At 43.8% G+C, this 24,056-nt stretch overlaps 1 protein-coding gene across 1 annotated transcript in view; it reads left to right on the forward strand.

Moving 5' to 3' along the window:
• The window catches only part of LOC146798869 (nesprin-2-like), a 194,839-nt gene that overhangs the window by 137,932 nt on the left and 32,851 nt on the right, over nt 1–24,056 (forward strand). Inside the window, exons 17-18 of the mRNA XM_085626205.1 lie at nt 6,721–6,912; nt 19,028–19,117. Coding sequence (XP_085482331.1) covers nt 6,721–6,912; nt 19,028–19,117 — 282 coding nt within the window. The remainder of the gene's footprint in view (nt 1–6,720; nt 6,913–19,027; nt 19,118–24,056) is intronic.

Genomic DNA, 24,056 nt, shown 5'->3' on the forward strand with positions numbered 1-24,056 from the left:
ATCAGTAACCTATTATCAAATCGCAAAATGGGTTACGATTTAGTATTAGGAAGGGGCGTGGTCAGTGTCCCTTCTCAATAGCGACTTGCAGTCCTGTGTACAAATGTTTTGCGACTGAAATTCGGTCCCAAAACATTCACTTTTTGACACCAATATCAATGCATTCACAAACGGGAACCCCTTCTCCTTTGTGAATTCATGGGAAAATGTTTTTGCCATGGACCACTGCCTACGCTTAAAAAATAAAACTGAAACGATTCATTTTTCTTTTTGAAATGCATCCCATTTTCCTTTTAGGAAAATGATCTGCATCTATTAAAAAAAAAGTTGATTTATTTAAAAGCAAACACAGACATGGTGGTCTGCTGTCCCCAGCAGGCCACCATCCCTGTGTGTTCAGCAGTTCCCAATGGGTCGCAAATTGCAGCATGCCTCATTAATATTAATGAGGCAGGTCCATATGCGACCCACTGGGAATCTCAAATGGAACTCAATACAGCTTAGTACATTTGAAATTGCAATTTCCTAATTGCGATTTGCATGGAATTGCAATTTGGAACTCGCAATGTTTCACGTACGTACATGTGGCCCATGGTCCCTTGGTTGATGTCCCTCACCTGGCTGCCACAAGCAGCATGCTTGATGTCTGCTCAACATTCAGCCAAATGCAAAGGGTCTTGAGGACTACTGTCTCGACTCTTCATCTGCTGGGTTTGGTTCTTACATCTTCTAATTACATTTTTTTTTAAACCATCAGTGTTTTCTGTTTGGAACACTTCCCTAATTTATTCACCTTTTTTACTTGAACCATCCTTACCCTTAGCGCCTACTTTAGAATTAGCTGGGATTATTGGTTCTTGAAGCCCAGAGCTTGATCTTCAGAAAGTGCATGTTAAGTTGCTTCTACGGAAAGCGTGCATATCAATTCTTTTGAAGGATTGTCCCTAAGAATCATAAGTGTTGTGGTGTTACAGTAAGGTTGATGTTTATATGGTGCGGCAAGTTGCTATGTTTTTTATGCGTCACAGGGTATTGCAAATGATTGGGTCTTTTCAGCCTTTTCATTTACATTATCCCATTTATTTATGTAGCATGAGAGGGTCACCTTGTGGTCATTTAAAAATACTTTCAGCAATCTAAGTTCTAAAGTCGTGCTACTCTTCATACAATTTTGAACATTTATAAGGTTTCAGGATTGTTTCATGTGATTTCATGTGGTCCCATCGCATGGTTCTGTTGCATAGCTCTGATGAAATTTATTAGGCCCTCACCCATATTGGATATAAGAATGCTTGAAGTAGATAGTCCTCTGGATTGTAGAGGGTTGGCTGAAGTGACTGAACTTCTACTTCCATTATCCATTACTGTGGTGGATGGACATGTTTTTTAGAGATTCATCAAATAGTATTTGTACGTATCTGTCACAAAGAATTGTATTTTGCTTCTTGCAAAAGCTAGATGTTATTAAAAAAAAAAATCTTTGGAGAGCGCTAGTATGTAGCAATACTTTTGAAAGATGAAACTAACTATAGGATGTTTGAAGTTAGGTGAGGAATTATTTATGTTCGAGACATGTGTGCTGTAGATTCACAGGCTTTGCATACTCGTGCTATCTAGTGTTGGGTCCGGATGTTTGCGAGTTGTTTTTCTTTGAAGAAGTCTTTCCAGTCACGAGGTAACGTGACTCCTCCTATCAGTGATAGTGCGCATGGGCATCGACTCCATTGTTAGATTGTTTTTTTCCGCCATCGGGTTTGGAAGTGTATTGCTGTGCTCCGCTTCGAAACCGTTCTTCGGGTTCCCCTTGGTGCGCAATCCACTTTACCCTCGACGGTATTGTTCTCGTACGTGTTTCCCTCTTCTCCGGATATCGGATCGTTCAAGAAACACTCTATCATCGGAAACATCGGGGGTGGCCCTCGGGCCAAGGCGCGTCAGTTAACCCTTCCGTCAACGGAACAAACTCTGTTCCAATTCTGTCCTCGGTGCCGTGCCAAGTACACTTACACCGACCTACAACAAGTTTGTAGTAGTAGTAGTAAATGAACTTTATTCGGTATCCAAGTACCATCAAAGTGCACATGTGCATAAACATTGCAAAAAATATTTCATAAAACCAATGTAAAAGATGTTACAGCACAGTTCATTGTAAAAGAGTTAGCACCATTCGGAATTCTATTTTCTTTAAACATTGTTCATATGCCAATTGGAAACAAAAATCAGACAAGACTGTGCAAAATTGAGCAATTGGTTACTTAAAAAGATACAAACACACCCTATGCTAAAGGGCATGATGAGGCATGCAGAGGACATCTTCAAAGACCCTGTATGAGCATGTATTTTAACTCCCAGAGCCGATAAAAAATATAAACCATCTCCATCTGTTCCTGAATTTATCAAAGGGCAATTAACTCTCGACTCCCTACTGGTGTCCAATGCTCGCAAAAGAGCTAATTCACAAACCTCTGTTAATGCACCTCCCTCAGACAAGGATTCTAAGCATGTAGATGCCTCGGGGAAGGAATCTAAGCATGTAGATGCCTCGGGGAAATGAGTGGCTGCTCAAGCGTCTAAACACTGGCGCGTCGCAAACACACAGGGCCTACTACCTAGGTACAACAGGGCACACTGGGATGAGATGGAGCAACTGCTCCAATATCTCCCAGACAAACATAAAAGCAAAGCTCGAGAGTCAGTTCAGGGGGGCAAACTTATTTCTAACTCTTCTATCAGATGTGATCTAGATGCTGCTGACACCGCGGCTAGGGAAATAAATACTAGCATTCTCCTCAGAAAACATGCGGGGTTTAGGATTTCGGGGTTTAAACCTGAGGTTCAGTAATCCATTTTAAACACCCCTCTTGACAAGCAACACCTGTTTGGTCCTGAATTCGATCAGGCTTTGGAAAAAATGAAGCAAGACACGGAAGTGGCAAAGTCCATGGGAGCGCTCCAGTCCCCACCAAATAGAGGCTCCTTTCACTGCTCCTTTTACAGAGGAGGGTCTAAAACCACATCCTCAGACTCAAATGCTTCCTCTTATAAAGGCAACACCAAATCCTCTCCCTCTAGTGGTTTTTATAGAGGAGGGTAAAGAGGAAACAATTCCAAAGGTAGGGTTAGAGGTGCCGCAGCGCGTAACTCCCCTTCTCCCAACAAACAGTGACTTGCCCACATTCCCCCGATTATTTAACACCTGTCAGGGGAAGACTTCAAAAGTTTCTCTCCATTTGGCAATCCATAACATCCAACAAATGGGTGATCGATCTTATCCGACATGGTTATTGCCTGCCGCTTACCACCAACCCTCCAAATATTCCACCTCGCATTCATAAACTGTCGTCAGACCACTTACAGTTACTCAAACAGGAGGTGCAATCTCTCTTGCAAAAGGGAGCCATAGAACCAGTTCCATTACAGTACCAAGGATCAGGGGTATACTCTCTCTACTTTCTAATCCCAAAAAGGATGGCTCCTTGAGACCAATTTTGGATCTCAGAGTGTTAAACCAGTACATATTGTCAGAACACTTCCATATGGCAACGCTCCAACAGGTGCTTCCACTTCTGCAGCAAGGCAATTTTATGTCCACATTAGACTTAAAAGATGCATACTTTCACATTCGGGTCCATCCAGCTCATCGCAAATATCTCAGATTTCTGATAGCAGGCAAACACTATCAGTTCAAAGTACTCCCATTCAGAGTAACTACTGCTCCCAGAGTGTTTACCAAATGTCTAGCAGTAGTGTAAGCTCATTTCAGAAGACAACAAATTCATGTCTTCCCTTAGTTAGACAACTGGCTCATCAAAGCCAGCACACATCAGAAGTGTCTAAAACATACTCAGACCACGCTAAACCTACTCCACCAATTGGACTTCACTGCAATACTCAAAAGTCTCATCTACAACCCTTACAAATACAATCCTATCTGGGAGTGATTCTCAACACTCACACGGCTCTAGCCTCTCCCAATGCAGCCAGAATTTGCAATATTCAAACTCTGTTATTACAGTTTCAAGCCGATCAAAGCTTACCAGCCAGGACTTTTATGCAACTGTTAGGAATGATGGCGTCATGCACTGCAATAGTGCCTCATGCAAGATTACACATTCGTCCTCTACAGGAATGAAGAGCACGTCAGTGGAATCAGTCACAGGGTCAATTAACCGATCTAGTGTTGGTAGACAGCCGCACCCATCGCTCTCTGCAGTGGTGGAACCAAAAACATTTAGCAAAAGGGCGACCCTGTTCCACAGATCGTGCTAACAGCAGACACAACTCCCACTGGTTGGGGTGCCTTTCTCCACAATTGCACAATTCATGGTCTCTGGGACAACAAGCAGAAACATCTCCACATCTGCTATTTAAAGCTTCTAGTAGTATTTCTAACCCTGAAAGCTTTTCAGTCTCATCTCATATGTAAAGTTGTCCTGGTCCGCACGGACAACATGACAGCTTAGTACTATGTAGAAAAACAGGTGGGGGGCACACTCTCTACAGCTGTCCTGCCTCTCCCAGACCATCTGGAGCTAGGCAATTCATCGCAAAAATTATCTTCTGGCAGAACACCCTCCAGGAGTCAGCAATCAAGTTGCTGACAACCTCAGCAGAGAAAGACAGCAAGTACACAAGTGGGAACTTCATCCACAAGTTCTCCTTCCATACTTTCAAAAATGGGGATTTCCACAAGCAGATCTGTTCGCCACAGTGGACAACGTAAAATGCCCAAGCTTCGCCTCCAGGTTCCCACGCCCTTGCTCCAATGGCAATGCCCTATGGATCAATTGGTCAGGGATATTTGCCTACACTTTTCTGCCTCTCCCACTCCTTCCATTTCTGGTTCGAAAGCTCAGGCAAACATCGCTCACACTAATTTTAGTAGCTCCCACATGGGCCCGTCAACCGTGGTACACCACACTCTTGGGACTCTCAGTGGTTCCACATCAAAAGCTGCATCTCAGTTCCACCCTTCTCACTCAGAACCGTGGAGAAATCAGACACCCAAACCCCTAGGAGCTCAACTTAGCGATTTGGCTCCTGAGTTATAGAGTTTGGATACTTAAATTTGCCACCAGACTATGACTATTCTAAAAGAAGCAAGAAAGCCCACTAACAGAGATTGTTATGCAGCAAAATAGAAACAATTTGTTATCTATTGTAATAACAACAATATTAATCCTCTAGATACTTCTGTTCAAAACATTACTGGTTACCTTCTGCACCTACAGCAAACTAGTCTAGCTTACACATCTATTTGATTGCACCTTGCAGCAGTAGCTGCATATTTGCAAAGAAGACAGCATTTATCTTTATTCAAAGTTTCTGTGATTAAAGCCTATATGGAAGGCTTAAAAAGAGTAATACCACCCAGAATACCTCCGGCACCGGTATGGAATCTCATCATTGTACTTACAAGACTCATGGGTCCACCCTTTGACCCATTACACAATTGTCCTTTACAGTTCCTTTCATGGAAAGTTGCCTTCCTCATTGCAATCGCTTCATTAAGGAGAGTTGGTGAGCTTTAGGCCTTAACCTTAGAAGAACCCTTCTTTCAGGTTCATAAAGATAGGGTAGTTCTTCGCACCAACCCATCTTAACTCATCTTAACCAATCGGTTGAGTTACCTGTGTTCTTCCCTCAACCTGATTCTGTAGCAGAACGAGCTTTTCACACACTTGATGTCAGAAAAGCGTTATTGTATTATATCGAAAGTACAAAAGATTTTCGTAAAACACAGCAACTGTTTGTTGCATATGCTCCACCTCACAAGGCAATCCTATCTCTAAATCTGGCATTTCAAGATGGATTGTTTAATGCATTCAAACTTGCTATGTAAAAGCTAAAAGAACTTTATCTATACCCCCTAGAGTGCATTGTACTCGCAAAATAGGGGCATCTATGTCTGTTTAGGTAACATTTCTATATCTGACATCTGTAAGGCAGCAACATGGTCTACCCCACACACATTTACAAAACACTATTGTGTGGATGTGCTAGCACGCCAACAAGCCAATGCAGTCCTAAAGACACTTTTTCAGACAACAGCAACATGTACTCGTTAGCCACCGCTTTGGGAGATTACTGCTATATAGTCTATGCAAATCATGTGTATCTACAGCACACACGCCTCCAACGGATTATGTTACTTACCCACTAAGCATCTGTTCTTGGCATGTAGGGCTGTAGATTCACATGCGCTCTCCCCGGACATCTGTAGTTATTGCAGTTCTCATTATTTATATTACATATGCATGGACATCACTGTACTACACTCACTTACTCCATTCCGACCCTCTTGTGGGAAAACAATCTAACAATGGAGTCGGTGCCAATGCACACTATCACTGAAAAGAGGAGTCACCTTACCTCGTGACTGGAAAGAGTTCTTCAAAGAAAAACCAACTTTCAAACATCCGCACCCAACACTAGATGGCAGGAGTATGCAAAGCACGTGAATCTACATGCCAAGAACAGATGCTTACTGGGTAAGTAACATAATCCTTTTCTAGGAATACACGGTGCATTTTATAGGTTGTAGTGATGTAAATAAGGTATGTGATTTAAAATTTCAATTGAAGGTAAGTGCATAGCTGTGTCTGACATTCCTAGCTGCTCTTTAATGGATTTTCAGCACATCAATTTAACCATTATTTTCCAGAGTGGCCATTTACACTACAACCTTTAATATTTATCTCAAATTGCCTTGACTTGCAGCAACTGGAAAAAGAGCTGTTGGAGCGAAGGCCTCAAGTTAACTCACTCCAAGAAATCACAAAATACTTGCTTTTTAAAACTGATAAGGAAGATTATATTGAAGCAGAAGAAAGGGTGCATGTGATTGGAAATAAACTAAAGCAACTTCTGGAGCAAGTTTCGCAAGACTTGAAAACATCACAAGAAAGACTGGTGAGTTGGAGCTTAAAGTTTACTGCACAGCATAGTAGAACAGATTTGCACGACCACAAGCACGTCTCTTTCCACAATGAAGTAAGGAGACGAATAAAGGAAGAAAACAGTTGTTGGGTAAAGGTGTTCTTATTTCTAAAAGTCGTTGATAGAGCTGAAATCTACGGTATTCCCATCAGCAAACAAAAACCTGAATGTTTACTGTACTACGTTCAGATTTGCCTCTAGAATATAGTCTTAATTTTACAATTCTTGTCTCGATGTAGTGGACGTTTTGTCACTGGATGTAGCATACATTTAAGCTACTGCTTCAGTCTGGCTTCTCCAAGCTGCTCCTATTGTAAAATCACTTGGCACTCTTAGAGATGAAAATATTCTGTGAAGCTCACAGCACTGCCAGTACCTTTGGGGCAATCCTCATCTACATTTTCAAAGACACCTGTAGGCACGAGACACAGCCCTCTTTTATGTTCTTTTAGTCTCAGAATTTCACCTAATAATTGTTGCAGAAGACCATTGCAGTCAGACTGTATGCCTAGAGGTGAAGGCACCTAGGAGCTGCGTAACAAAACATATTTGTGCTGTGCATAGAACGCAAATGCAACACAATTTTGAATTTTAATTTAGAATCCCATTTGTTAAAACTTTACACAAACTAAACACATTGAGGGTATTTCTCATACAGATGTAGCTGTTAAAAATATTAGCTTCGATTTGTTTCACGTTTTTAATGTCAGTGACAGCAGATATTATTCTTTGTCTTGTTATATAATGTAAAGTAGGTGTTTTGTGTTGTGATATTGTTAGACCTGTCAGGCTTAGGGTGGTTTTCCTTTAAACATTTTGCCGTCCTTCTTCATTTTTGGTGATCTCGTTTTTGTTGGCCTTCGGACTCTACACTTTACCACTGCTAACCAATGCTAAAGTGCATGCGCTCACTCCTTAAAACATGATAACATTGGCTTATCCCCAATAGGCATATATAATTTTCTTATAAATCCCTAAGAAAGTGGTACTACATGTACCCAGGGCCTGTAAACTAAATGCTACAAGTGGACCTGAAGCACTTGTTGTACCACCCACTTAAGTAGCCCTTTGAACATGTATCAGACTTGCCATTGCACTCAGTGTGTGCAGTTGTAAACTGCCATCTCCACCTGGCAAAATAAACCTTTTGCCAGGCCCAAACCTTCTTTTTTAATGTATAAGCATGCCACTGGAATTATGCAGCAGTAGAGGGTCAGATTACGCAGCAGGGGTGAGCAAATTATGTGGCAATAAATGACAGATTATGCAACATAATGTGGCACATTTTTTAATAATCTTAGTTCATTATTTTGTGCTTTTCACACTTTTTAACACTGTCTGGGCATTGGGTGCACCTCATTAGTACCAGTTTAATACCCAAATATCGCAATAAGCAACAGAAAGGTGACCAGCCAACCTTTGCAAAAGGCCTTACACTGCACGGTAACATGTGTTGTCATGTTTTTAGTAACTATTGAACCATTTGAGCTAGAAGCTAAAAAATCTTTTGTAAATCTGCAGATTATGCAGCAGATGATGGATTATGTGGCAAATCTATAAACATGTGAAAATCGCTACGGCCGCACAATCGCATCATTCCAGTGGCCCTGCATATAAGGCACCCCTAGGATCGGCCTTAAATAGCCTACAGGGCAGGGTGCAATGCATTTTAAAGTAGGACGTGTGAATTTAAATATTACCTGTCTTGGTAGTTGAAAACTCTTAAATTTGCTTTTCATACTATGAGGCCTACCTCTCCCATGGATAACATTGGAATTACTTATTACATTTAATATGCTGTAATTACCAACTGGGAACAAGCTCCCAGTTCATGTTTGGTTTCTTTGAAATTGTGATGAAAAATCCTCTCTTATGGTATATTCAGATTTTAAAATCCAATTTTGAAAATGGCATTTTCAAAAAGCTGGTGATTTAGTGCCTGTAGCCAGTCTCTGGGTCTCATGGCTGGGTGCAGCTGACAGTTGGGCTTTCTGTATTCCTCCTAGACAGCTAGAAACAATACTGAGCTTAGGTGTTACATACCCACTGTAGTTAGTCTGGAGCCAAGACAGGGAAGGCATGATACCAGGGGACCTCATAGGGAAACCTCTAGAACAGAGGTATTCAAAAGTTTTTAGGTTGATCCCCCCAGCCCCCCTAGCTGAATTTGTTTAGATGTCGGACCCCCACACCCACCTGACAGAAATTTCTGGAATCTGGTACACTACATATTCGCCTGCCATCCGCATATCCCAGGCCATATCTGGCAAATAATGTTACACAGTCAGAGTGCAGGTTTTTGAGTGGGTGTGGTTAAAAGACAGAGGCTTATTGCACAGTTCAAATCAAAATGTTCCAAGATAAAATGTGCGCAAATTGTTTTTACTAGGATGCTTTGTTTTACACATATAACACATAATTTGACATAGATAAATAACAACAACACCAACATTAATGTGATGGGTGTGGCTGCTTTTCACCACAGAGACGGTCAATCAGTGGATGGATTTTTGCTACTGCCATCCTTAGGTTTTGTTCCACATCCATTCTTGAATGGCACTTAGTCTTTAATACCGCAAGTGTTGAGAACCCAATCCCACATAAATTTGTCGAGTTGAAAGGCAAGAGAGTTTTGATTGCACTCTCTCTCGAAGTTGAATGTTCTGCAAATATTTTCATCCAAAATTCTCCCAATGAGACTTTGCTGAATTGCATCTGCAGAGTGCAGTCACTTTGGAGATCAATCAGTTCTTCCTGCACGCGAATCGAAAGATGGCTCCCCACCTCTGCCAGAAGTGGTTGAAAGACCCAGTCATTGAAGTGATTGTTGTCCTCAGGAAAATACTTTTGTAGAATGTCCCTGAGAGACGTCAGATGATATTATATTATCTCAGCAACACTTGGAAGTTTATATTCAGTCTCCTCAAGAGCATCTGCTAACAAGCTTTGGAAATGCAATAGGTCTCGCATTTGCTTAAGTTATTGCTATTGACGTTGTAAATGACAATGTCTTATCTATGTGTTATGGAGTGTATGTGGTGTGTAGTGTGTGTATAAGGTGCAGGCTTTATGTGGGTATAGGTTGTGCAGTATTGTGGGTGTCGGGGATGCGTGTGTGCTCGAGGAACATTTGCGTGTTAAACAGTCCTCTTACATAGAGGGCGCACAAACAACATAACCAGGGACCCAAGGCCGACCAAACACAACCTAATGGAGGATTGTATCCACCGCTCCAAAAATGAAATCAGAACACCCCACACAGTGAGCAGCCAAGCTCTGTGTTTGCAGCAGATGTGCAGAAGCGTCCTTGCATCGCCCGGATGACATGTGGAGCGGAAGAGGATTATAATTAAACAAGAAAAAATGCTCAGATTTGGGGCCCACATTCTGGCATACAACACGCGTATCTCTCTTAGCTCTTACAACGGGCTGACAATTAAAGCAGCATGGGTCACACGTTATGGGGTTTGGAACCAATAAGCAGTGTGTTTTTGAAGCAGAGAGCAGAACCAAGCAATCATACAGTGAACCGGAAAACCCCGCTTTAGGGAAGAGGCTTCTGTGAAGGATTCCTGAAGGCTAGTGGAATGTTCTGCAGATAAAATTCAAGAGACAAGTAAAAAAAAAAAGTAGATGTGGTACTTTACATCCTATTGTTTACAAAAAACATCATACAAGGAAAAGATGTAGAGCAAAGTGTGTTTACTGTTATGTTAACTTATGAGATTTGAACCTATATGACTGGTAAATGTGGGCCTTGCTCATGCGCTGTGGCCGACTGGCCAATAGGGAGAGTACCAGAAGGTATGTGCTTAGTCTGTGTGTGTATGCGTTGTTTTTGATATGTTAGAGTAAAAATCACTTGTCTTATATTTTACTCAACCAGACCAGTCCACTCAAAAAACGCGCCAGCCATGGCTTTTGTTCACACTTTTAAATATGTTGCGTCTGGTAAAAAATTGATATTTTAGAGAAAGAGAATGGGCCGAAAGCACAGCAGCCACTTTTTACAAGTTTTGAATCAGTAAATGTATTGCCAGGGTAAATTACATCATACATCGTGTTCAACGTGGTATGTCCGTTTGTGAGCGCTCGGTAGAAGCCTAGTATGGAAAGAGATAGTGTAAATGGGAGTCATACCAGCCACTAGTGCATCAACAGTGGACCAGTGTCGGTGTATGTGTTAAACATACCTCAAGCCTAAGAGGCTGCCTGTGTGTCCAAGTCGGTTGTGTGCAGTTTAGTCTAGTTGGAAAAATTAAGCAGCCAGTAACGCTTTGGTTCAAGCAAAAGTCCATGGGAAAATTGAAAATCATAGTAAGCTGAAGCAGCGACGTATTGGTCACTTTATTAGCAGTTTAAGATGGGTGTGTGCAGTTGAAAAAACGGGAGCCGTGCTATCTGGGAGCCATATAAGCAAATCCTATAACACACATACATCCGGTAGATACTAGTATGTAGGGCCGCGGTGACCCCGAGTAGGAAACCCTTCACTAGGCAAACTCAAAGATAATGTATATAGTGTGGGAAAACAGGAGGTATGTATAATGGTCTCCTAACGGTAAAGAAACAGATAAAGCCAATTAAAGTCGTGCTGGAAGGAAGGCTGGATTTTAGTGAGGATGGTGACATCTTGGACTTATATTCAAACTACCAAAAACGGGAACTGCGCGCATTAAAAACATTGTGAGAAAATAAATCTGTCCCATGACTTACTTGTAGATCCAAGTTTCATGTGATTCAAGCCGTGTCCGGGTAGCGTCCTGTGTTTAGCGGGAGAGGCAAACTGCAACCTCTCTACTTATTCCCGCCAAGGAACGTAAAGTAAGCACAAAAATACCCAACAAACAACTTCCGTGTAGCGGAAGACTGGAACGCGAACCTAAGAAGTCAGTGGTGATGCCTAGTGGCTTCCAGTTGAGAGGCAAAGCAAGCTATGCGAGATTTTAGAAGTAAATGCGTAAAGGAATGAGATACCTAAAAGAGATGTCTCGCATCTAAACCATACCAAGAGGTTGGTACCTATGAAGAAAATGTAAAGTCTATTATGTAATGTCTATTATGGAAATTGACCAATGCGTCATGTCTAAGTTGCCTTGATATATATACAGTACATGGAAGATACTGACGGCATTCAATACTATGTGTAATATGGCAATTAGAGGCGATGCTCACTTGAATGAACATTATGTAAAGTGGTAGACACAGGATAAGCAAGCATTGGCCGCGCGCCCGTTAAAGTGAAGCAGCCACGAAAATGAAAGTGGTATCCGCTGACAGTAAAAGATTGCTGGAACCTGGGAGGCCAAGCCGGACAGGGCTCCTGGAATAAACAAGCCCGGGAGTTGTGTGCGCGCGCCCCCCCTAAAAGAAAATTTTAAAAAGCACGCTACGGCAAAAGTGAAAGCAGGCTGGCAAGCGGTGTGCGATGTGCGCGCACCATGACGAGAGAGGAAAGCCAGATGGCGCCTCTGCTCGTCATTGTCCGCGTAACCGCACACTCAATGCCAGCCAAAAAGCTGTGATAGCACTTTTAAAAGCCCACAGACGAAATGTCTCACCAGAGCAATGCATGCGCTGGCTCAGGCGAGACCTAAAAATCGAAATGGCTCAAACAGGCCATCTTCAATTATTCCTCTCCATAATGCCAGCTTCTTATTGAATGCAGATATTCTTTTATTTATGTTAAAAGAAGTGATTTCATCTCCTTGCAGAGACAGATTCAGGGAATTTAATTTCTCAAAAATGTCAGCAAGGTATGCTAATAGCACAAGCCAGCGGGGATTGCATAGTTGTTCTGCTTTGCAGGGGTCCAAACCTAGAAGAAACGGCCATACTTCAATCCTTAATTCAAAGATGCGAGTCAGCACTTTCCCCCCGGGATAACCACCACATTTCTGTATGAAACAGCAAGCCATCATGCTCAGCTCCCATTTCTGCACATAAAACTGTAAATAGACGAGCACTTGTGGAATGGGTCTTTATGAAATTTACTATTTTCATAGCAGAATTCTGCACATCTTCAAGTTTACTGTACATGTTTCGAATAGTAAGGGCTTCCCGTCTATCATGCAAAGTGGCTACATAAAATATGTGAAGGCAGTTTCAACACTTAAGCTTATAGGCCAGCCCTATCTCTACTTTTTCCTGCTAAAGACCCATGTTTTGTTTCAAAGTGATGCCTTAGTTTGGTTGGCATCAAGCTGTTGTTAGCTAAGATCATGCCACAAACCACACACTGGTCTACTTTCTCCACTAACGACAATGCAGGTGAAACCAAAGTCCAAATAGAAGACAACATATTTCCTTATTTTTGCAGTTTTTCTCTCACTATCTGTTTCTGTTTCAGCCTTTCACTTGAGCACCCTGTCATCTTTTGGCAGCAAGAAACGATCCATGTCAAATGTGTGCTTCAACTAAGATACAAAATTCCGAAGCAGCTTGTTAATGAATAGTACATGGCTGCAATTTTACAGTTGCCTGAGGTACAGCAGGTTTTTAACTTTGTAGTTTGAAAAAAATCTTTTAAAAAATATCTTCTTAAACTACAAATAAAACACATTTGGATAAAAGAATAATCTTATGGTAAGCGGATACAAAGAGAGTCCAGCTCATCCAGGCTTTAAGTAGGTGCTCCCAAAATTGCTGTAGTATGTATATGCCATATACCACAGTTGAGGCTCTGCAAGTTACTTATTCAGTGGTTAGTGTGGGCAAACTTCAGCACTGCCCCTTCTCTCACAAACAAATGCGTACCTTCTTATTCACTTCCTCTAATGTTCCTGCTGTTTGAATAGGAGCCCTCTGCTTATTGGCCAAGTAGCTTTTTCCCTTGCAATGAAGAGAAAATGTTTAAGAAATATTACTTGCATGTTCTCAATATGTTTCGCGTGAGACATCATGAAAGCTCCCCTGAGATCAGCATCATAGTGATAGGCAAGGGAGTGAATGACATGCCTAGACATTACCTGCTGCCTTATCTTAAGGTCAAATAAAATATGCAATGATCAGCAAGTTATTAGTTTGAAGTCCTGATGGCTGGTAAGATAGCCATGATCTCCAAGTTAAAAATGTGATTTCTGGCAGGGCCACATTAGCTTTCCATTCTTTCAAATTAATATTGCATGTACTTCCTTGCAGCTCCTTCACTTCAATATCCCCCATACACAACACACCCACTCCTGTATGCACAGAATTTCCTTTACTTTTGCCTTGTCAATATTTCAACACCTGTGCAGTTCCTTCTTGCACTTTTACACAGAATCACAACTGGCACATGCGACTAATGTGATGTGCACTCTGCAGAGAAGCGAAGGATTGGATGAGCATGTATTTGGAACAACTTTAGGACCCACTGACAGGCACTGTGAGAAACATGCACTGCCTTTGATTCTCAACTACAGAGGTCTTAATCATATTTTTTGGACTGCTTAAGTATGGACACATCTCTGACAGACTCAAGCGGTTGTACATCATTTTCATGGGGCCCTGGCCTTTGCTCGTAGGCCTGTGCCATAATACAGATGGAAGGCCAGGCCTAAAAAGCACTGGGAAAAACATCCCTGTCGATTTCCCCGCCCTCCTCTCTCCAACCCCCATCCCCATCCGGATTTTGAAAGCTGGAAACACCAAATGGACAATCAATGTATGCATGAAGGCTGTAAATAATAGGGCGAAATTCAAAAGCTCTTTTCAATTACCTGTTGGTGTTTTAAAATCTTCCGACGTAAAGAGACCAGCAGTAGAACACCAGGGCATCAGCATTAAAATCCTTCACAGCGAGGCGGTATAACGCAGAGCCCAAGCCAGGATAACCTCGACAGGCAAAGGACAGCAACCAAAGAAGAAAAGGCAGCAAGCACAAGGCAAACGGCAGGAGTGAAGAAGCACCACACTACCAAAAAAGTAGTAGTATGCATGAGCTTTATCCACGCAAATTTTGCAGCACTTCCTGCCATCTATTATGATGCCCCATTCAATGGTGGAACGAAAGTTGTGACGTTGCTATGTGCTGATTGGCAACTTTGCATGAGTTCTCCAATCCAAAAGCCCCATTTGAAATGGGGAAAGAAATGCTGGAAGCAAGTGTACTTGCGACGTGAGACTATGTGAAACAATGGAAGGTGAGATTTTAGGGTGGAGTTTGTGGACACCCGAACCAACCACTGCACCCGTCGCCTCCAGCCCAGTGTTAATAAGGTCGCCCAGCCCTGTAGAACTCCAGTTTCACCTCTTCTGGATTCCCCACAACGCCTGCCTCCTCTGCATGCAGCCCCCCTCGACTGTGACTGCTCTAATAAGGAAAAATACAAAACTTAAGAACGCCTCTGCACCCGTTGCACCTGGGCCTTGGAGAAGAGGATCACAGGTGTCCCTCAGTTCCTGAGCATCACAAGGCCTGAGCCCACTTGCTGGTTCAGCCCGACTGGCCTCCTGCCCAGAGCCTGCAGCCTCTTTTCACCCTGATCGATCTCAATTGAAATACATTGGGATCTGGACGCTGATTTGCACACTACACTCAGCCGCCCTCATGCCGCTGGTGGTGTTCTGTTGGTGTTGCTTTGGACCTTGCTCACCACTCACCTTAGCTGCTGGAGATTGGTCTTGTAAGTCGCTGTACTATACCTGTTTGCAGAACTTGTTATTCCTTCCATCGGATTACATTGCAGACCTCAGAAAATGCACAGTGTCCACTTTTTAAACTGAAAATAATTAATATTTAAAAACGTACTAACCTGAACGATTTTTTCTGATGCCTAAACATACATACTGGTACTTGTTATTTTGATAAATTGGTGTGGATCTCCTTCTTGAGTTGTGTGTGTCATTTATTAATCATTGTGTGTATTTTAAAACGTCTTGCACTCCTCTGTGTTAAGCCTAAGGCTGTTCGACCCCACTACCCCCCTAATAGAGCACTTTGGTATTGCATAGCAAGCCACTGTCCACTAGTAAGGGAATCCCTGGACTCTTTACACGGTATATCGGAATTTTGATATACTACATAAAGAGCCAACTTCCTGCATACATCTTACCTACTGGTGGTCGCCAGTAGGTGTTTGTATTTAGGACCTAGTTTCCATATGAATAGTGTTTTTTGATTTGCAAATAACGTTTACGTCATTTGATGAATCTTCGTGAAATTTTTAAAACTATCGGTGCAGTCACTTCAGCTGCAATCTTCAAAGTTTCGAGGTGATTTGTCAAGCGGGAGCTGAGTAAAAGGGGGGGTCCCAAAACACTTTTTCTCTATGTTAATTTTCATAGGAAACATTAGACATGGCCACCGCCCGAACTGCTGAACGGAATTGCACCAAATTTAGCAGAAAGGTAGTGTTTGGACCAGAAAGCACTCTTTTTGTTAAATTGTGTAAATCCGTTCAGTAGTTGCTGAAAAATGTAAAGATTTCTCAGATATACAACTGAGGCTGCTGTGGATCCACGGCCCCTTCTGATCTCGTGCCCGAGATCAGATTAGCTGCCGACAAGTCAAACCAGGAAGTGTTGGCAGCCATCTTGTGACTCGGTTGAACTGAGTCACAAGCAGAAAAGTCAAAAAAAAGAAAAGGGGGCAGGGTAGAAACACCCTGACCCCCTAGGAATCTTTGGGGGGGATGGACAGGGCCAAAATAGCGTTATCTTTTAAAAAAAATTCAGCAGGATTCACGTTGGATTTGCAACACCTGCCAATTTTTTTTTAAAAAAAGCACAGTCTTCCGTGCTTCGTTTAATTTAGGCCCAGGCCCCGATGGCAAATAAAAATAATGATCGGAGGCCCTGCGCATGCCCCCGCTGCCCCGAACACTGCCACCTCCCCGAGGCACACACTTTATTATTTAATATATATTTATATGTGTGTGTGTGTGTGTGTATGTATATAAATCAATGATCAAGCACATTCCTTTAGGACATGGCTAGGGATGAGTTCATAGCTAATCGAGAGAGATTCCTACTTTTATTGTGTATAAAATATGTAGAATTCATTTTGGGGGTAGAAATGGAGCGAGGGGGTATGGAATTTGCATATTCTTTAGTTAAAGGTGTGCTAGAAACAATTTTGGTATAGTTCACCATTGACAGGTACGGTTGGCATATGTTTTTCCATAACTGATGTGAATTAGCTGGTCGTCATAAGGGTTTTAGGGTGGGGTGCTGTAGCGTTACCGATGGATTGGATGCATATTCTGCACTAGATTCGCAAACACTACGAGCTTGTTATGCAGCAATATGGACACACTTTGTTTATTATTACATAATGTCACTTCAAAAATTAATATCCTATTTGTTAATCCATCAAAAGGTAGGCTTGGCAGACGCATCCATTTTGCAGCAGTAGCTGGTTCCATGCAAAACAGTCAACATAATTCCTTGTTCAAAATCCCAGTCATTCTCCGAAGGACACCTCAAATCTCAATTTGAGGTCCTAATATAGTCCTCATTAGACTCAAATAACTCCTGTTTGATCCATTAATTTCTTGTGAAATGCAATGTCTTTCATGGAAGGTAACATTCTTGGTGGCATTCATTTCCTTGCACAGGCTAAGTGAGTTGCAAACGTTAACAGTGGAGGAGCCTTTCCTTCAGGTTCATAGGGATTGAGCTGTCCTGAAGACAAATGATCACTTTCTGACAAAGATGGTCTACCCATGCCAGTGAAATCACTGATTTATTAGTTTTCTTGCCACACTTTGACACAGTGGATGAAAGATTATTACCCACATTAAGGGCCTTATGTAGGTAGCCCAACATTTACCACTTCATAAATACCGAATTTTACCGATTCGGTATTTATGAAGTGGTAAATGTTATGTAGATAATAATTCGGTAATTTTTACCGAATCGGTAAAAATCGGTATTTTAGAACCGGTATTTACCGATTCGGTAATAATGCATCCCTTGAAGCCAGTTACCATTACCGAATCGGTAAATACCGAATCGGTAATGGGGGGAGCACAATCAAGGGTGGCAGGGTGTCACAGTGACACCCTGTTGCACCCCTGATTCCTGCATGTGTGCACATGTGGCACACATACATGCCCTAAGGGCATGTATGTCTGCCACATTGCACACTTAAACGTGCACAAAAATGCATTTTTTCACCTATTCGTCATTTACCACCAACTTTTAGTTGGTGGTAAATAACGAATCCCCATAACACCCACACACTCCCCCTACATATCATTACAGGATTCGGTATTTACCGAATCGGTAAAATTACCGATTCGGTAATTTTACTGATTCGGTAAATACCGAATCCTGTAATGTGCCCCCTACATTGCAAAAGCCTAAATACCGGTCGGTAACGGTATAATTACCGAAAATCGGCCGTTACCGACCGGTATTAGGCTACGTACATATGGCCCTAAATGTCATAAGGGCTCTAATGTATTAAATTGATCAGACTAAGTTCATTCGCCCAAAAAGCAACTTTTTGTTGCAGTCACAAAGCCCCACTACATGGTCGACACCACACACTTTCACCAAATATTACTGTGTAGACATTTAAACCCCGCAAGAAGCACAAGTTGGGAAAACGGTACTTAAAAGTTTATTCCAATCATCTTCCACATTTGCTCGACAGCCAGCACTTTAGTGGGAGTGCACTGCTTAACAGTCTGTAAAGAGTATGTGACCTACAGCAGCACATACCGCAAGCGAAAAATGTTACCCTGTAACTATTAGTATGTATCTTGTGGTGTTGTAAATTCACATGCGCCCTCCAGGCTCCTTGGATGCAAGCTCTTGCTTGAAATGTTTTTACATTACATACATTATATTTGTATTTTTACTCCAGTTACCTTAATCATTCACTATGGTGGTATAATCTGAAGTGAAATATCTGTCTGTGTGCTTTGTGGGTTTCGGGAAGGGATCTAGAGAGTTATTTCGAAACCCAAAATGATACTTGAAAATCAGCTTGAAAGCGTTCGTGCCCAACACTAGATGGCAAGATTGTGTAAAGCATGTGACTACACAGCACTACAAGCTGCAAACCGATAGTTACAGGGTAAGTAACATTTTCCCATCTGTTGGTTAAAGTAGTTTGGCCTTATTTGTATTTTTTCTAACATTGTTAATTACATTTCAGGACACTCATACTTTTGGTACCTTGGATGAATTGGATTCCGGAGGTAATTTTCCTACTGTTGCTGCCACCCCTCCTCTTCATGAGAATAAGGTAAAATAAATATGTCATTAACTCTGTCATTGTGCTATGCTGTTAGTGTAGAAATGCATTTATATGAGTAATAGATCCTCAAAGAAATGAACTCTCAAATGTTACCTACTCTTGGATAAAATATTTGACTGAGACCTGGCCATTAGTTTTCCTGAATAGAACCTGTTCACTGAATTGAAATTTCCACAGCATATGGCTTGCTTCCCTCTCATCGCAGCTTTGTGCATTCTTTGACGGGCATCTGTTGCATTCTTGGTAAGGCTACAAATACGCACAAATTGTTTGCCAGTAAATGCCTTTGGAGACCCTGCACTGAAAGGAATGGAGGAATTGAGATTATTATGTCGAGCTAAATGTCCCAAACTACAGTTACATGCCTCTTCTTCTATGCTGACAATTAGAGAGATTAAAGAGGGTGACTGCACCAAAGTTCCATTTTTTCTTTTGAAGTGTGGCTAGAGACAGCTTCTCATAGAGCTTATGACCTATAAATAAGATGCCATTGTGGTTTACTCTGAAATGCCATTGTGGTTTACTCTGTTTAATCTTTGATTATTGCAAGTGCTATTTTTTTCAGTCATTGATGGATTGTAACTATCACCCATGACTTATGTAGTTTTATATTGCACAAATGCAGTCATTAGTGAATTGGTGAGTCCACTTGAGGAGGGCATCCTTAATTTCCTTTTTCCTCACGTTATTGTAAAGGTCACTCAGCAAGTCCAGTTGTCTGCAATAGGCAAGCCCATACAGGGTTGCCAGGATCCCTAGCTGCTCGTTAGAGTCCTCTCCCATACTGAGGCTTCTCGTGCATAGGATGGTGCGCTTGCAGAGCAAAAGACACACAATTGACCCTCTTCAGCCAGGATAGCTTGATTCCAGTGGCACAGTGAGCCCAGGACCACGTCTGGGCACACTCGCAGAGCCCCATCATGGGTGTCCACAGTTCCACTTTCCTAGGCCCTCAGGAACCCTTCTGCCACCTACATTATTGCCCATTCTGCAGTACCAATGCTGTTACTCAGAGCAGCATGCTACCCAGGTTCCCTCCTGCTTGACCGCAGCCTGGGACAGATAAACAGACAAATCTCAAGAAATGTTACATCGATTGGTGACAAAAAGTAAAATCTGCAAGCAAAGTAATAATTCTAGCAAGCATTTTAGGTCTCTATAGTGACTGCATTCCCTGTTTCAAAGAGCTCTAGTCATCTAAACTAATCGGCATAGTGGCCTGTCCCTTTAGGTATGTGGGTGTCATTCATTAGCCCCCGTATTAGCCATTGGTTGATTGTAACTGCCATTCAGGATGTTTGTAGCTTTTTCACTGAGCAGTCACCATAGGAAAATAGACCTGGAAAATTTATGAATTTCCTGGCAGGGTAGTGTCTCTTAAAAGCCATTTGGTACATCACATGCCAGTGCCACCTCATGGCAGGCACATACCTCACAGTCGAAGATGACTGGTACAAATAACACACCACCGACATGATACTGGGACTGAGGCACAGTCAATTACAAATCAGACAAGCTGAGCCTAAAAGAAATCTGTCACCCGTAAAGTCTGTCCTTTTCTCCTGCAAGGATTGACTAGCCCTTTAAGTAAGGCCTGTATGTAGAAGTACAAATCTGATAGAGACTACTAGCCGCAGATTCCTTAACGTAGAATTACCCCCAGGCGTGAGACTGGACCTGGAAAACTTTCTTGCCCAGCATCTCTGCGCGCTGGGGGGCGGTACCTCGTGACTCCGCCCCGACGTCCTCCACTGGCGTGACGTCAGCGAGGTCACATAAGCCCCACCCTGGCGCACTGACGTCAGTTTTCTTCTTTTCCGCGTGCAACGCGGACCCGGATCGTGTTCCTGGCCTGTTTCAGGCCTTCTTTTTACGCTTAGCGTTTTCTTGGGTACAGTGTGCGAATGCCTTCAGGCTTCAAGACGTGCTCGTCTTGCGCGCGCCAGATGTCGGCGACATATCCTCACCCCATCTGTATGTGGTGTTTGGGGGAGCACCACGACTCAACGGACTGCGAGGCGTGTCAACAAATGAAGCCGAAGTCCCGGCGGGAGCGCCGGATGAAACTCCTTTCGGCACGCAAGTCCAGGTCGACGTAGTCGCCGCGTCTGTCCCCCGCGCCTGGCTTTTTTCCCGGCGTCTTCTAAGGACGGCTCTCCACCATCACCGTGGCCGCAGTCTTCGCCGGAGATGCCTCAGGTTCCCCATTCATCGTCCACCCTCCCCCTTTTCGAGCTTGGCCTTTCCTTCCTTCAGTTGGGCTGGGGAACGACCACCTTAGCTTGCAGCCGTCGCCCACGGAGGAACTGCTTTCCCTGCCGCGGGGACCTATGGAGGCAAGTGCTGCCTTCGCTCGGGCTGTTTCCACGGCTGCAGGAATCTTGCGCATGGGCGATCCAGCTGCCCATTTCCCCACGGATCATCTGCTGGAGGTTCTCCATCAGGGCTTTGGTGGACGGGAGCTGCTTCTTCCCTTCGAGGCTGAGCTCCACAATTCTCTTTTGGGGGCCTGGGGTCGTCCTGCCACGGGGGACCCGGTGCCCCAGCCTCTTCTGCACTGCCACCGTCCTGCTCCGCATGATCCTGTCTGTCTTTCCCCCACCCTTCTACCAGGGGCCCTCTTTTACAGACTGCCTTTCCCTCCTTGCCATCGGTGTTGTCTCCCCTGTCACGGGAGGCCCGCTGGTTAGATTCCTGGGGGCGCAACATCTTCGCCTCCTCCAGTGCTGCTTTGCGGGTCCTTAACACTCTTTGTGTGTTGGCCAGAGCCACTTCTTGCTTATGGGAGTCCCTTATGTCTTCCGCTTCTCAGGAGGGTGCCTGCGTTGATCTGCGGCACCATGTGTTAGATGGCCGGGAGCTGGCGGCGTTTATTCGTCGCTCGGCTCTGGATGTATCGGAGGTGCTTGGTCGTACCATGGCTACTTCGGTGGCCCTTCGTCGCCATGCCTGGCTACGGGATAGTGTTTTCCCTGAGAATGTTACAGAACGGCTGGTTGACCTCCCCTTTGATGGCGGTCTGTTGATTCACGCCCCTGCGGATTCTGCCAGTCAGAGGTTTCTTGCGGGGCTTCGCCCTCCTCCTCCTCCTCTTCCTCCCCCTCCTCCCCCTCAGTGGCCTGACTGTCGGTCTGTGTTTTGGGAGGTGTTCATCAGTTGTTTTCCTGCGGCCTTGTAACGGGTAGCCCAGGTTGTGTGTTCTATATGGTTGATGTGCCTTTGGGGTCCTTTTTTTGGGCCCTTGGTGCTGTTGGCTGCTGGTCTGGCCCTTTGTTGACTTGTTTTGGCTGTTGGTAACCCGGTAGGCCCTGAGATTAGGCCTTCGGCGTCTTCTTTATTGGCTGCTTGGTAAGCCATCTGCGGGTTTTTTCTGCAAGTCTTTTTGTTTTGTCCTCTGCTGCGGAATATGTTTCCTAGGAGGGGTTCCCATGGCTCTTGGGATGTAACTTACCCTATGTAAGGCTGCATTTTGCCTCCATTCATTTTAAAACTGTATTCGTTTTGGTACAAAAACAGAGTAGGTCGCACACTGCTCGTCATACTAGCAAATAGCCCCATAGAACTCTGGATACTGTAGTGGCAGCGGAGAGTACGCCTATGCCACGAGTGTAAAAAATAATGCCATCCCTGGACACGTGTTTCGAGGTAATTGCCTCTCGTCAGCAGGGAGCAGGTAGGTGTGAGGGGTGCCAAGTAGACTGCCAAAATATTAAAGGTAAAATACCTCTCACGGCGCGCAGGTGCGGTACCAAGGCTCGTCAGCCCAACGCGCTCAAAGGAGCTTAAATACAAAAACAGAGTAGGTCGCACACTGCTCGTCATACTAGCAAATAGCCCCATAGAACTCTGGATACTGTAGTGGCAGCGGAGAGTACGCCTATGCCACGAGTGTAAAAAATAATGCCATCCCTGGACACGTGTTTCGAGGTAATTGCCTCTCGTCAGCAGGGAGCAGGTAGGTGTGAGGGGTGCCAAGTAGACTGCCAAAATATTAAAGGTAAAATACCTCTCACGGCGCGCAGGTGCGGTACCAAGGCTCGTCAGCCCAACGCGCTCAAAGGAGCTTAAATACAAAAACAGAGTAGGTCGCACACTGCTCGTCATACTAGCAAATAGCCCCATAGAACTCTGGATACTGTAGTGGTAGCGGAGAGTACGCCTATGCCACGAGTGTAAAAAATAATGCCATCCCTGGACACGTGTTTCGAGGTAATTGCCTCTCGTCAGCAGGGAGCAGGTAGGTGTGAGGGGTGCCAAGTAGACTGCCAAAATATTAAAGGTAAAATACCTCTCACGGCGCGCAGGTGCGGTACCAAGGCTCGTCAGCCCAACGCGCTCAAAGGAGCTTAAATACAAAAACAGAGTAGGTCGCACACTGCTCGTCATACTAGCAAATAGCCCCATAGAACTCTGGATACTGTAGTGGCAGCGGAGAGTACGCCTATGCCACAAGTGTAAAAAATAATGCCATCCCTGGACACGTGTTTCGAGGTAATTGCCTCTCGTCAGCAGGGAGCAGGTAGGTGTGAGGGGTGCCAAGTAGACTGCCAAAATATTAAAGGTAAAATACCTCTCACGGCGCGCAGGTGCGGTACCAAGGCTCGTCAGCCCAACGCGCTCAAAGGAGCTTAAATACAAAAACAGAGTAGGTCGCACACTGCTCGTCATACTAGCAAATAGCCCCATAGAACTCTGGATACTGTAGTGGCAGCGGAGAGTACGCCTATGCCACGAGTGTAAAAAATAATGCCATCCCTGGACACGTGTTTCGAGGTAATTGCCTCTCGTCAGCAGGGAGCAGGTAGGTGTGAGGGGTGCCAAGTAGACTGCCAAAATATTAAAGGTAAAATACCTCTCACGGCGCGCAGGTGCGGTACCAAGGCTCGTCAGCCCAACGCGCTCAAAGGAGCTTAAATACAAAAACAGA

Source organism: Triturus cristatus, chromosome 9 (assembly GCF_964204655.1).
Source record: "Triturus cristatus chromosome 9, aTriCri1.1, whole genome shotgun sequence".
In the NCBI taxonomy this organism is placed as follows: Eukaryota; Metazoa; Chordata; class Amphibia; order Caudata; family Salamandridae; genus Triturus; species Triturus cristatus.